Genomic DNA, 14,493 nt, shown 5'->3' with positions numbered 1-14,493 from the left:
GAGCGCTGGTCTCGGCATGCATGGATACTCAACGAATACCCGTTGACCTGCCAAAAGGGGTTGTGAACACGATCACACAGTCTAGAGCTCCCTCTACGAGACGGCTCTACGCGTCTAAATGGTCTGTGTTTAATAAGTGGTGCACCGTCAAAGATTTGGACCCACAAACGTGTGGGGTCTCGCGGGTGCTTTGCTTCCTTCAAGAGCTGCTGGACATGGGCAGGTCCCCCTCCACGCTCAAAGTGTATGCTGCGGCCATTTCAGCGTTCGCCGACTCGGCGCATGGCCGCGCATTAGGAAGGAACGAGTTCATCATCCGCTTCCTTAGAGGAGCCAGGAGGATGAATCCCCCGCGGCCCCCGTCGGTTCCTATTTGGGATCTTTCCCTGGTCCTGGGGGCCTTGAAAGCGCATCCCTTTGAACCTATAGAAACTGTGGATTTCAAATACCTCACGCTCAAAACCGTTTTTCTGATAGCTCTGTCGTCAGTCAAACGTGTGGGTGACCTACACACGTTATCAGTTAACGCCGCGTGCCTCGAGTTCGGACCTAATGACTCAAAAGTCATTCTCAAACCGAGGCACGGTTACGTCCCCAAAGTGATCTCGCCGCCTCGAAACACAGTCTGTCCAGATGGATAGTGGACGCTATTGCAGCTGCTAATGCGTCCAAAAACCTGCATTGCCCCTTGGGCATCAGAGCTCACTCCAGAGGCATGGCCTCGTCGTGGGCTTGGTCCAGAGGGATTTCCATTCATGACATTTGTACGGCAGCGGGCTGGGCCTCCCCCTCTACATTTGTTACAACCTGGAAGTCCCCACCCTGCAGGCTAAACTTTTATCAGTCTAAGTCGTGCGTATGCCCGGCCCACAATCTCGTGCGTAGACTACTGCTGTCCGATTTAGCTCTCCTGGTTGAGCTGCACTATAAAGGGTTGTGTCAGTTTCAGTACAGACCGGCTGGGCCGCTCTGCACTCCCTACTGTGTGCTTATGTACATGCGCTAGCCATTCTGTTGGCCACCCGGCTACCACTCATTGTGTTCCACGGGCTTTCCCTGGGACTCATTCAGTGGATGCTGGGCGCGCACGGCGTTGACAAGGGTGTTCCCGTAGTGTAAGCAACTTACGCAATACGAGAGAACCTCTCGTAAGAGAACGTAATCGGTTGCCTAATGTAACCTCTGTTCTCTCTAGAAGAGGGAACGAGTATTGCGTAACCCGCCGTGCTCGCGCCGCGAGCTCATTCGCTTCATTGACGAAAACCAGCGAACCAGCCTCCGAGCCTTCCTTATATACGCTAAACCACGCCCCTTCTGACGGGCTGTGATGCGTGAGGGCGCGACGTCACGCCAGGCTCAGTGGTAGGCTGCTGCTGTTGCCGCAGGTCAGCCAATGAGCACGCTAGATAGCCTGCTCTAGGTCTGCCTGCTGCTGCACTGCGTTGACAAGATTATAAAAATTAAGGATATTTTTTTGGCTTCATATCTCGAGAAAAGATGACTTTACCCGTAGCGTTAGCAACTTACGCAATACTCGTTCCCTCTTTTAGAGAGAACAGAGGTTACATTAGGTAACCGATTACGTTTTATGCTTTAGTACAGTCAAAAAATTACATGCAGCACCTTAAGTTTTTTGTTGGCTGGTAAATCAATTTCTTAAGAAGTAATTAAGATTTTTCATATGCTAATTCCTTTTTGTAATTTGGTTAATTTATTTTTGAATAGCAACCAACCTACAAAATGTTTATTCAATTTCTCTGCATATTAAGCTAGGAAAGGAGAACGTTTTTGTAACATCTACAAAATTATATACCTTTTAAGAGGCCACTTTTTGTGTTTTAGTGCATTATTTGATCTTTCTGTGGAGTTACAATCCACATACACTATTTCATGCTTACTGAGCCTTCATTTGATGAGATTTGATGAGTCTTAGGTAAAAAAAAAAAAAAAAAAAAAAAAGTATTTTCTTTTCTTTTTTTCTAGGTGATTTGTTTTAATTAGATTAAATTCTAAATCTTACAATCTTGTATGGTTTGTGTTTAGATTCTGAAAAGGCTCTTTCGCAGATCTGCAAAGGGTTTATAAGGACTGATGAGACAGCATCTTATAGTAGCATCATTTGTCTGAAATACAGTAATATTGATGTTTATTATGGCATTGTGTACAGTATGTTGCTAAAGTGCCTGGACAGTTAGAGAACCACTGCTTTAGATAATCCATTGTTTTTGGCGGTGATATGGAATTTAGCACTTCACATTTCAAATTAGGCTAACCAAAAGAGGAACTAATTGAGATTTATTTACAGTATATTTTAAATCATAGTTTGTGTGCCTGTGTCACTGCCCCCTTTCCTATTCATGCCTCATTTTGTTTCTTAGCAGATGGCAAACAACAGGTGCTGGCATCACCTACTCCCAGGGCAGCGTAGTCATGTAATCAATGGCACAAATTATGGTTGGTCTGTGTATTAAACCATAATTAACATGACCACATGTTGTGATCACTCAACAATCCAGCAAAAATCAAGTCAGCAAAAATCCTGCCTTAAATACAATAATAACTATTTGGCATACTCTGAACATGCAGTTGGTACATTTTCCCTCTGTCTTCTCAAAACTACAGGCTAAACTTATGGATAACATTCCACTTTGGCATTAAAAAACTGTGGTTCACTCAAGTTTGAAGTGTGGATTTCACATGTGATTGACTATTGGGTTAACATATGAAAAATATAGGTCACAGTAAACCATGAGGCTTCCCTGAGGCGAATGGAAAGTCCTAGGCCTCAATGCTGAACCTTGTTGATGGGTTAGGTTTACCTAGACCTATCATTTTATTTTAATTGGCTTTAGGAGTTTTGCCAAATCTCCACACAATCTGAAAGACTGCATTAATCACACAATGTTTGGAGCCAGAGGCTGAAATTTAGGTGGAGGCTGAGGGGTGTAGTTTCCCTGATTCTGCTCTTGACTCTTGTTATGTTATGCCAATATGCCTCTAAGTTGCATTCATTTGTGAAAAACATGTGTGTGTATGAGTCTAAATTGGGACTTATAAAAGCTTTTCCTGAACAGGTGGCCTAATCTAGATATGAAATCACACATTTACAGTGAGAGGTTTTGTAGAATGATTATTCAGGATTTGTTATAAAAGGAAAAGTGAAAAATAAGATCAAGTATATATTGTGAGAGACCCCAGCAGTCACCTTATGGTGACCACTGTCTATAACATGTTTCTAATTTGAATAATGAGTAAGACATAGAAGCACATGAGCACACAGCATGTTTAGTTTGCTAATTCTGTCTCACACTTAGCATAGGTTAAATTCTCTGGACAAAACATGGCTGCTTGTGGTTCGATAACTGTCTAGTGTTTTAGGTTAAACTTTCAGGCCTGTCACTCTCTGTTTTCTTATAAAAGACTCTGTGAAGTAGTGTGTGTAACTCACTGACAGGAAATACATTTTTTTCAACGTTTTATTACTATACATAAGCCACAGAGGAACACATGCAAAACAAGTTTTGCATTTGACTAATAGTTTTGACTTGACTTCTTAGAAACATGAATCATACCTCAAAACATGGTAGTGAAATAATAAAACATATAAAACAGAGATAAAGATTGTTCTTCAAAATGATAATAAAACTAAGCAAAAAAAATAACTGCTATTTGGCTACAGCCGTTGCCATTCTCAGTTTGGTGTTTTATTGAACTCTACTCTTATACTTCATAATTAGTGATATTTACAGATGTGTAAATTACAGCATACACTGTGTTGGTTAAGTCACAGATCAGGATTTCATAGTTTCCACCTCAGGCGTCTGATGAAGCAATAGTGAGTTTCATAAGTTATGTTTGTACATGCCTATACTTTTTTTTTTGTTGTTGTTGTGTAATATCACCTTGCATTATCATTCGGATATACTATATTTGTGTTATTGATTTAAATGTTATTTATTTATGAAATCACCATTGGCATATTTGGGTATTTTTTTTAGGTATATTCTTCTTGGTGAAAAATATTGGCTTTTGTGCAAGTGTCTAGACGCTCTATGAAAAGAGGAAGCCACATTTAGTCGTTGTAAAAGGAAAAGCAGCCATCATGTCTCCTCCCACTCTCACATGTTGAGTGTGTGTCACTTGTTCACTGTCAGAGACACATTTTTCAAGCTACTGAATCATCAAATACAACAACTTTGCAGACTATCCTTTCGTCTTCTGGGTGAGTTTGTGGTTATCACCATTTTTGGTATCTTTTAGTTAAGTTGATGATCAATTGATCATTTGAGAAGAATTTAGTTTGCTCTGGTTTGATGAATTAATTAAAAGCTTGATAAAAGTGGTTTTGTAAAACATTGGTCATATAATGGTAATTTAGAAAATAAATGTTGGAGTGCACAAAACATTGATGTAGCTATATAATGAGTGTATATATTTACATGTGTGTCTTGTTAAGCTGATGTTGTGGGTTTTCTGGCCTACTTTATTTCCATGTGTTCTGAGATCTGGTCTCTTTTCAGAAACTTATTAATATAATATTTGTTTGCTCATAAATATTTTGCACAATGTTCAGTGCAACCAGGAATCAGACTTTTTTTTCATTTTACATACTATTACATTCAAAATATGAGGAACATTTGCAGAATTTAAATGTGACTTTTACACAAAGTGAAAAATGCTGTTTGGTTTAATTGACCCACATCTAGTGGACCACTAAACTTCTGAATGCTTCAGTGGTAATGCTTGCGTCAAGCTGCCATTGTGCCACTTCTAATAGCAATGTTTTGTCATAGCAGCTCGCAGACAAACCAACGTTAATAGCTCTGAGAGGGTCTACTTTATTCTGCACATGCACATGAAAAATGTTCAAGCCAAAAATGTTGCAAAATAATCTTAACCTTATCTGTCTCTGTCTTTCTTTCTGTCTCTCATAATTTCATTAGGGCCAGAGGTCATTACAAGTATTTACGGCAATATGGCAGACGTAGGAAAGACGCCTGTGGCACGGAGTGAGAACACCAGCAGTGAGTTTGGCTATGTGGGCATTGATGCCATCTTGGAACAGATGAGGAGGAAAGCCATGAAACAAGGCTTTGAGTTTAACATCATGGTAGTGGGTAAGTACAGGTGTGAGTGTGCAAGCACAAATGCATGTATGCTTTTCGTTGTTATGTACAAAATACACATTCAGTATCACTAAATGCAAATGGTTAAAGCTGCAGTCCGTAACTTTTGGCGCTCTAATGGTTAATAAACAGAACTGCATGTGTCTTGCGTAAAAACATTGTAGCTGGAGTTACACACCTGTACCAGTCTAAAATAGTCTGAATATAAACACTTATTATAGGTGTACCGTAGTGATTCAGGATAAGACAAAAACACGGTTTGGAAAATTAATTCATGATGTACTCTTTTATGATGTAAATTTTGAGCACAAAAAAAAAAGTTGTGGACTGCAGCTTTAAATAGAGATAGATCAGGGGGGTCCAGTCCTGCTCCTGGAAGGCCTCTGTCCTGCAGAGTTGAACCCCCAATTAAACACACCAGAACCAACTAATCAAGGTCTTTCTAGGCATACTAGAAACTTCCAGTCAGGTATGTTGAGGCAAGTTGGAGCTAAACTCTGCAGGACAGTGGCCCTCCAGGACCGAGTTTGGACACCCCTGCGCTACATTTTTCAAATACAAATTTGAAGAGGGTCAAACGTTACACTTGAATTTTAAGTTAACATGAAAAACATATACTTAAAGGGATAGTTCACCCAAAAATGAAAATGCTGTCCTCATTTACTCACCCTCATGTTGTTCCAAACCTGTATGACTTTCTTTCTTCTTCTGAACACAAAAGAAGATATTTTGAAGAAAGTCGGTAACCAAACGACTGATGGACCCCATTGACTTCCATAGTAGGAAAAAAAAAATACTATGGAAGTCAATGGGGACCAGCAGCTGTTTAATTACCAACCTTCTTTACAATATCTTCTTTTGTGCTCAGCAGAAGAAAGGAAATCCTACAGGTTTGGAACAACATGAGGGTGAGTAAATGATGACAGCATTTTCATTTTGGGGTGAACTATCCCTTTAATATTATTTGTTTATTAAAATAAATGTATGAAGGGATAGTCAGTTAAAATTTGGCCTGGTTATAAATTGGCTGGTGGCAGGCATAACTTCACATCCTCGATTAACAAGTCAAATACTTGTTGTGTAATTTACTATTTCAAATGTTTTTGTTTTTGTTTTTGTTTTTTTTGTATAAAAAAAAAAAAACACTTGTTTTAAATATTCTCCATCTTTCTATATTTGAAATGCCTGGTATGAACTGTATTTTATGTAATTCATGTTTGGAAACCTTGGATAGCTATGTCCAAAAATAAAATAAAAATCACTTTGATTTGGTTATGGAATGTAATCTATGCATGGGAACTTTTGAACTCGCTTGAGTTTTGCACACAAGAAAAATGCTCTATTAATGGACCTACATTATTTCAGCTAATTCAGTCAGCCATAAAAAAAGATTAATGGGCCGAATTTTGAATTTTCAAGCTATTAGCTAAAGAGCCCTGCTCAATATTAATTGTTGAACAAAACTTAATTTCATATTACCCATAACATATAATGAGTACTATACACAATTACTCCTACACTTCTCTGTCTCTAAAGTTTATTAGTCACACACATTCAGTCCTTTTTAGGGTTGCATTTTGTGACGTCACATCACATCTTGTTTTTGGTTCGTGCAGATGTCTTTGGTCTGTGTTGCGTTCATATTTCAGTCGAACTGCCCACTTTTTTCAGGGGTCTTAGGCTGCTTGTTTGGTGCACCCCAAGGTTTGGATGGCTGCGTTCACAGTTATTCTTCACACTTCATATATTCACACTTACTCAAATGAACCGCACTAACAGAGCAATCACACCAGACTGCATTTTAATCAAACCAGACCTGCCAAGTGTGATCACACCCTTAGTTTCTAGCAGTGGTGTAGCTTAGTTTTTTGTAGTGAGTATACTGTGACCCCCCCCCCCCCCACCAGCCTCATACTCACGTGTACCAGAGCAACACCCCATAACTCAACCTACGTGAAGTTGGCCCCCCACCCAATGCAAAACGTCTGCAAAATAGGCTCAATCGTTTGTGCTGGTTTGTGCCGGCAAATGTTTCGTTTGTACTGCTTTGGTTTTAAAAATTAGACACCGAATTATAGACTATGACCTCACTCAGCCCCCCGACCTGCTCCAGATGAACCCAAAATAGGCTCAATCGTTTGTGCTTTGTTTGTGCTGGTTTGTGCCGGTAAACGTTTATTTTGTGCTGCTTCGGTTTCTTAGATATTAAAATAATATGTATTGGTCATTCTGAGGTCACTCAGCCCCCCACATGCTCCAAATTCACCCAAAATAGTCTCAATCGTTTGTGCTTCGTTTGTGCTGGTTTGTGCCGGTTAAAGTTTTGTTTGTGCTGCTTCGGTATGAAGGTAATATGATGCCATAAAGAATTGCATGCGCAGGGTAAGATTTGTGAAAGTTTACATAAGATTCCAAGCGTAAATTAAATTTGCATGCGCAAGAGAAGATTTGTAAAGGTGTAAATTCAGTATGGACTCATATAGTCAGCCTAATGGTGCACGGCCTATTAAGCAATCATGATTTATTTGTTTATTTATTTATTTATTTAGCATGTAGGCCTATGTGTGCATTAAAAGTACCATTTCGGCAACAAGAACGTTTCTGAGCCAAATGAAGATAAAGATGTGTTCTGGTGACTGGCGTGTTTATTGAACCAATCAGATAAGAGTAAATTGAGAGTCAGCGAGAAGCTCATTTGATTGGCTACATGAAGAAGGTGGACCCGCCCCCCTCTTCGCTTGCAAAACTGAGTGAGAGAATCGTGCCAAAACTGGAAGCGCATGTAAAAGAAAAACGCAACTGTACAAATAGGGTTATTTCGGGAACTTTTTTGCCCCATGCACACAAGTCATTTAGACATTTGCAACAGTTTATTTTTTTACACAAAGTTTGATTTTACGCAATTAATCTGTTTTGCAGTTCCTGACTCTGTTGTTTTCGCTTGCAAATTACTGTTCACAGGCCTGCAATTCTTTATGCCGTATGTGTGCCCAAAAACCGTGCCAAAAGTGTAAGCGCGGAAAAATGGAAGTCAGAAGAATACAGATCCTATTTATTTTGCGTTAGCATGAAGCTGCAGTTTCACAATACATGAATTACACTTACGAATAACAGTAAAATGCTGCAAATAGTTTTTTCTTACACTTGAAAGGCGATTTACACCTTTACAATCTTCTCTTGCGCATGCAAATTTAATTTACGCTTGGAATCTTATGTACACGTTCACAAATCTTACCCTGCGCATGCGATTCTTTATGGCATCATATTACCTTCATACTTCGGTGTTTAAAATATTAGACACTGAATTATAGACGATGACGTCACTCAGCCCCCCGACCTGCTTCAGATTCACCCAAAATTGTCTCGTTTGTTTGTGCTGGTTTGTGCCGGTAAAAGTTTAGTTTGTGCTGCTTCGGTTTTTAAAATATTAGACACGGAATATAAATGTTGATATTTAGTCCTGAATACAATAGGCTACTGACTGAATCAAATAGATCACTCAATTGGTCACAAAGATCAATAGTAACAGTCATTCTGGTTACTATATTAGCCTATATATATTACTAAGTTAGGTCTATCTTGTTTTGTGTGTAGTCGGTACGATGTATGAGCATTTTATTTTGGGTTTGCATTTGTTCAATCTCTTACCAAAATGTTAGATGCTAGTCAAGATGTTTTAATAGACCAACAACTTTTTGTCAATGTTTTTGTAGTAAAAACGTATTGGCGTTCAGACATTATGCAGCAGCTCAATATTCATCTGGTGTCAGACATTTTTTTTCTGTCACTCACTTTCTCTCTGGGCAAAATGGATTTGTGCCAGTGTGCCATCAAGTCATAGTTTTAAGTAACTTCAGCAGTTCTGGGCACGAGAACTGCACAAATCTCCTCGGTGTGAACACACTTTTAGAGTCGAATTGACGAAGACTTTCTGTCAAGAGTAAGCATCACATAATTTGTTCAATAAACAATTATCTTTACTTCAGTCACTGGTCTCCTGATTGTACTTTTAATTTTTTTACAAGGAGTATCATCTTCTACACTAAGAGCCTGAAATGAACAGCCCAATGGTGATCAAGTGTTTAATTAAAAACCTCCTCCCTCCCTGCTGTTCCAAGCGTGCAATGTCTGGTAACTTGCATGTGCAGATATTCAAAGAACTGTGTAAGGGTAGAATGGAACCCCATGTATGGAGGGCATCAGAGTCAACAAAAGGGTTTGTTGCTTTTGGAGATCCTGAGCCAAGTCATCTGCCTAATTTGGCCACCCTACGCAAAGCAAAGCAAGAGAGAAATGATTTAGAATTAGGTGTCACTGCAGATGTTAAAATACAGTGCACCTCACAGTGGTAGCATTAAATACATTGGACTGGACAAGTTTTTCTTTCACTATTGGAGTCAAACATAGATGTATATCTACAAGACATTATCAAAGGCATCTACTAACCCCACTGTGAGTTTTGATGCAACTGGCTCAGTGGTGAGGAAACTACAGAGACACAATGGCAAGTCTGGCCATAAATTCCTATATCAGGGTGTCCTGGCAGGGGATGATGGCTCAAGTGTCCTAGTGGTGCAAATGCTGTCAGAGAGACATGGTGTTAATGCAATAACACATTGGCTGACAGAATGGATACGTGCAGGTGCACCAACTCCAAAAGAGGTTGTGAGTGACTTTTCTCTGGCTTTGCTCTGAGCTTTGGTCAAGGCTTTTACTCCTCATCCTGATCTAAAGACCTACATCAATGAGTGTTGTGGTGTCTTACTCGGCAAACAGTCAGCAACAGTTCCATCTTGTTTTGTTCAGGTTGATGTTGCACACTGCATCAAGATGATCTGCCAGTGGGGATGCTTGAAAAAAAAAAAACACATAACGATAAAGATTTCTCTGCTAGGTCAATGGCTCAGCTTCTCATTTCACAATCCATGGACGATGCAAGAGAGCTACTACACAGTATTACTGTTGTGGCTCTCAGCGAAGCAGAGGGCAATGACAGCTCTGGAGCCCCCTCACAACAGAAAGGCACAATAAATACCTGAAATCCCGAATTGCAGAAGAGTGTCATCATTCCAGATGTAGAGGGTGAGGACCTGAAAGAAGTGGATCCATGTGACCAAACACAGACAGACCTGTGGCAGTGGGTAGCAGACATATGTGAGGAGAGCAGGTCACTTGCCGTAACTAATGGTGATCATGACAATATGCACTTCCTCCCTGAGGTTATTCCCAATATAATCTGGCTGGCAAATTACTTACCACTCTGAACAGGGGTAATGATCTCTCATTTCCGAAGCACCAACATCACCGCAAGTTCAGCCAATGTTTAAGGCAGGTTCAAAAACATCAAACACTGCCTTTTCTAGCATGAAAACTTGCCTATTTGAGTGGATCGATTAATTGCTCAACATCTGTCCTTCATTGAAGGCAACATGCGAATTTGTTCTGCAAAACAAAAAGGTGAGGAAAAAGGTGAAGAGGATGCAGCTGTTGCAACAGTGATCGACACAGGAGTCAATCCACTACCCACCACAACCTCCAGTGTAGATGGAAAGCCAGAAATGGATGCTTCCTGCTCTGGGAAGTCTGACACTGTCACAAACATCCAACCAACAGATGAAGAAGCTGTTGAAAACTGGAGAGGCTTAGCGGTTCCACCCAAAAAAGAGGAAGAGGAATTCATACCTCTCTCCTTGTCCTGAATGGCTCCATGCAGATTCATCTGTGAGGGGGGAAAAACTGAAAGTGGACCTGTTGAAAAATGGAAATAATCAACAGCCTGTTAAACTACTCCACTATCATTGAAAAGTCAATGACAAAACGTGCATTTGTTTCCTTCACAAAACAGTGCTCCTCACAGTATTGTGGTCTCAGCAAACAAGTCACAAGGGAAATTCCATTTGTTTGTACTTATGTTGCTGTACTGCAGGCTTCTGGCATGGCTCATTTTCAGACCGTGGTGGAAGGCGGCCTTAAACTTCCGGAGTCCCCCTGCCTCAGGCCCATCCAAAGTCTGTCACAGTGTCCCTCTGCATTCAAGACAGATACCTCTGGATAAATGCTCTGTGCAGGGAAAGTTTCTCACAGTTACACGCTTGGAGAACGTCTGTGGATTGACACTGACCTGGGTGAATTTCCCTCCAATCTGGTATATTCTTGTAATATCTAAAAACCGAAGCAGCACAAACAAACATTTTTATAGCACAAACGAAGCACAAATGATTGAGCCTATTTTGCCGATGTTTTGCGTTGGGTGGGGGACAACTTCACGCAGGTCATAACTCACCACTCACTAATGCATACAGTATGCGTCTACATATCTACATCATTACATTTTAACATTCTCATGCTGAGAAACTGCTAATAAAAGAAAGATATATATATATATATATATAATTTGTTATAATGATTGTACATATCTTTCTTATTTGACTTGCAATAACTCAGGAAGGAAATGGTACAATGAATATTCCCTACATGTGAGCTGCATCTGGATACAATTTTGTGATGATAGCACAAAGTAATCAAAAGTGACAGCATTTGGAACTAATGTAGCCTTTTTGTTTAGCCCTTGACACCCCCCTAATTGGCATTTTTTAAATCGTTGATCCTCCGTGAGGAATCTCGTAATCGACACAATGGATTAAATGTTGATTTTGCACTCGAGAACATCCATTGTAAGTAATGATGTGCCATTTTTTTACGATCTGTGCATGTTTCATAAAGTTATGAGCAAAAACGCCACGTGAAAGCTACATTTGTTTTTAGTTGGCGCCTATGGAGTTTTATGTGTTGTAATTCCATGAGGAATATCTTGTGATCGACGCAATTAATTATGTTGGACTCAACATAATAGTGAGAATCTGCTGTAAATAATGAATGTGCCATTTTCCACTATCGGAGCATGTTTCGTGAGGTTACGAGCGAAAACGTGAGCGATAAAAATATTAAACTTGCGCCGAGAATGACCGCCAAGCAACTGTTGTTGTACCAGAGATTGTATTATAGGGAGATGAGAGGGTCTGTATCTCTTACAATTGGAGAAAGTGCAACGGCTAACTTGGATCACGTGAGGCACCTCAGCCTATCGTGTAATGGCAGTGACTTCAATTCCCGCAGTTCAAAGTTTTATGACAGTCAGTTACAGATTACGTTAATCAGTTTCTTGTGTATTATTAGCTCGTTGGTCTTGTGAATAAGTATTCTTGGTGTTATATCGCTAGTAAAGGCACAGTAGGACTGCATTGTTTGTGGAATGTGCTTTACTGCGGAAAAAAAAGCGCAAATATATTTATTAGCTGCAAACAGTTCGTCAATGCAGGGAGCATAAAACTACATTTAAGATTACACTAAAAACTTAATTGTAATTTATTTAGTGCATATCTAATTTATAAAAATGATCATTCATCATTCATTAAAAAGCATTATATCATAATTAGGCACACAGCAGTCATAAATCATTACAATACAATAACCTGACAGCGTTTTTTAAATTTTTTTATTAAACAACATACAATATAGCATTGTTTATAATTAAATTATACATTTTCTCATTCTTTTTTAAGTGGGTTTACAGAAATGCTTGACCTTTCCTAGTGGGTATACGGCATATACCCGTGTATCACATAGAATACACCACTGGTTTCTAGTCATTGCCATTACATCTTGGATTCAAAATGGCTTGGAATCTGGTAGATCCATTTGAATCTACAACCTTTTGGTTACTAGCCGAGATCTTCTTCACTTACCAGCAGGCAACACCACCCAACAATTTCACCTCTAGTGGTCCAATACGAATGCCCTGAATGTCCCCAACTGACTCTTAATCATGACCTTGGTTCCAGATTCAAACTATATTATTCCTACATATGCCATTTTCACAGACCCAAGTGCATCAGTATGGACCGCTCCACAATATGTGTTGACTTGCCTGCCTCCAGCAGTATATAGCCCTGATTTTATTTGTTTTTCTTGGCAATGTGTAAAACTCTGAAGCATGGAACCTGTAGCCACTTGCATAGTCTTAGAAGGATTTTTTTGTGATCGTGCTGTTTGTTTTTTTGCTTTGAGGACTTAAGAACTGAGATAAAAGCTTTTGTATCTCTGAATGAACACGTTGATATTTGTTTCAATCCAGTACTTTGGTAAGTGAATATATGGATAGTTAGCGGCTTTACAGAAATATTCAAGGCGTGTTCATGGGTTTCTCTCTCTTTAATGCCCTGCGTTCTTTAAGCTGTTGATGAGTGATTTTGTCAGTTTGCAGAGTGTCTTCTGAGGTTTGTTGTCTAACTATAATCCTCTAATCACTTTTTATAAGCTCCTTTAAGCTTGAACATATTCAAACATTTGCAAACATCTAATGGTTGGAGGTTACTTTCAGGGATTTTATAGTTCATTATTTATCAGTTGCATGCCCACCAATATACCCCCCCTAGTTAGAATATGAAGATGAATACACTCAAACACTTATTTTTTAAGTCCCTTGCCATGACCGTGCCAATATGCAAAATGTACTATGTCCATATTAAATTCATATACACACATGCATACTTTATAGTACTATGCTTTATTCATTCAATTTTTTCTTTCTTTTTTTGTCTTTCCATTTGTACAGGTCAGAGTGGTCTGGGTAAATCCACACTAATGAACACACTTTTTAAATCTAAAGTGAGTCGCAGATCTGTGATGACAACTGAGGAAGAGCGAATTCCCAAGACCATTGAAATCAAGTCCATCAGTCATGGTAAAAAGGCCTGATGAACTAAAACTAAAACTAAAACGGAGAAGCAGAAGTCTTATTTTAACAATTCTGACTTTCTCATAAGTTTGGTTATCTACAGTGCACATTCACCTCTTCAAACTAATTTTGTATACAGAGATTGAGGAAAAAGGAGTGAGAATGAAGCTGACCGTCATCGATACACCAGGCTTTGGAGACCAGATAAACAATGAGAACTGGTAAGTATCTCCTTATTTATCAATCAGTACTGATACCTGCTATGAAAAACATATCAATGTATATAACATGGACTGTAAGTAACTTAAGACTAACTGCTATTGAACTATTTTATTGTTTACCTGGTGGTCGTGCTCATGTGTTTTCTGGTGTCTCCCTGTCTCTCTGATCTGTTTGCAGCTGGCAGCCCATCATGACGTTCATTAATGCACAATACGAACAGTATTTACAGGAAGAGATCAACATTGACAGGAAGAAGAGGATTCCAGACTCACGAGTCCACTGCTGCATATACTTTATTCCTCCTACTGGACACTGGTGAGACACACACTCACACACAACCAAGCAAAGTTGCTTTTGTTATTGTTACATTATGTTCCTTTAGACGGGAGGGCCTTGTTAAAATCTGTA

At 39.4% G+C, this 14,493-nt stretch overlaps 2 protein-coding genes across 4 annotated transcripts in view; one reads left to right on the top strand and one right to left on the bottom strand.

The window, feature by feature from the left end:
• Positions 1-14,493, bottom strand: part of stx8 (syntaxin 8) — a 614,579-nt gene that overhangs the window by 542,211 nt on the left and 57,875 nt on the right. The window lies entirely within an intron of this gene.
• septin9b (septin 9b) overlaps positions 1-14,493 on the top strand; it is an 83,447-nt gene that overhangs the window by 53,938 nt on the left and 15,016 nt on the right. For 2 of the 3 annotated variants that reach the window (XM_084425808.1, XM_084425810.1), the window contains 4 exons: positions 4,944-5,117; positions 13,741-13,869; positions 14,003-14,084; positions 14,263-14,400. In XM_084425808.1, coding sequence (XP_084281934.1) covers positions 4,944-5,117; positions 13,741-13,869; positions 14,003-14,084; positions 14,263-14,400 — 523 coding nt within the window. Of the gene's footprint in view, positions 1-4,088; positions 4,223-4,943; positions 5,118-13,740; positions 13,870-14,002; positions 14,085-14,262; positions 14,401-14,493 lie in introns of those variants that run through there. The other variant, XM_084425809.1, reaches the window with a different exon arrangement.

This window comes from Rutilus rutilus (genome assembly GCF_951802725.1).
Source record: "Rutilus rutilus genome assembly, chromosome: 12".
In the NCBI taxonomy this organism is placed as follows: Eukaryota; Metazoa; Chordata; class Actinopteri; order Cypriniformes; family Leuciscidae; genus Rutilus; species Rutilus rutilus.
Note: the sequence above shows the minus strand (reverse complement) of the source record. Positions and strands in the feature narration are given on the sequence as shown.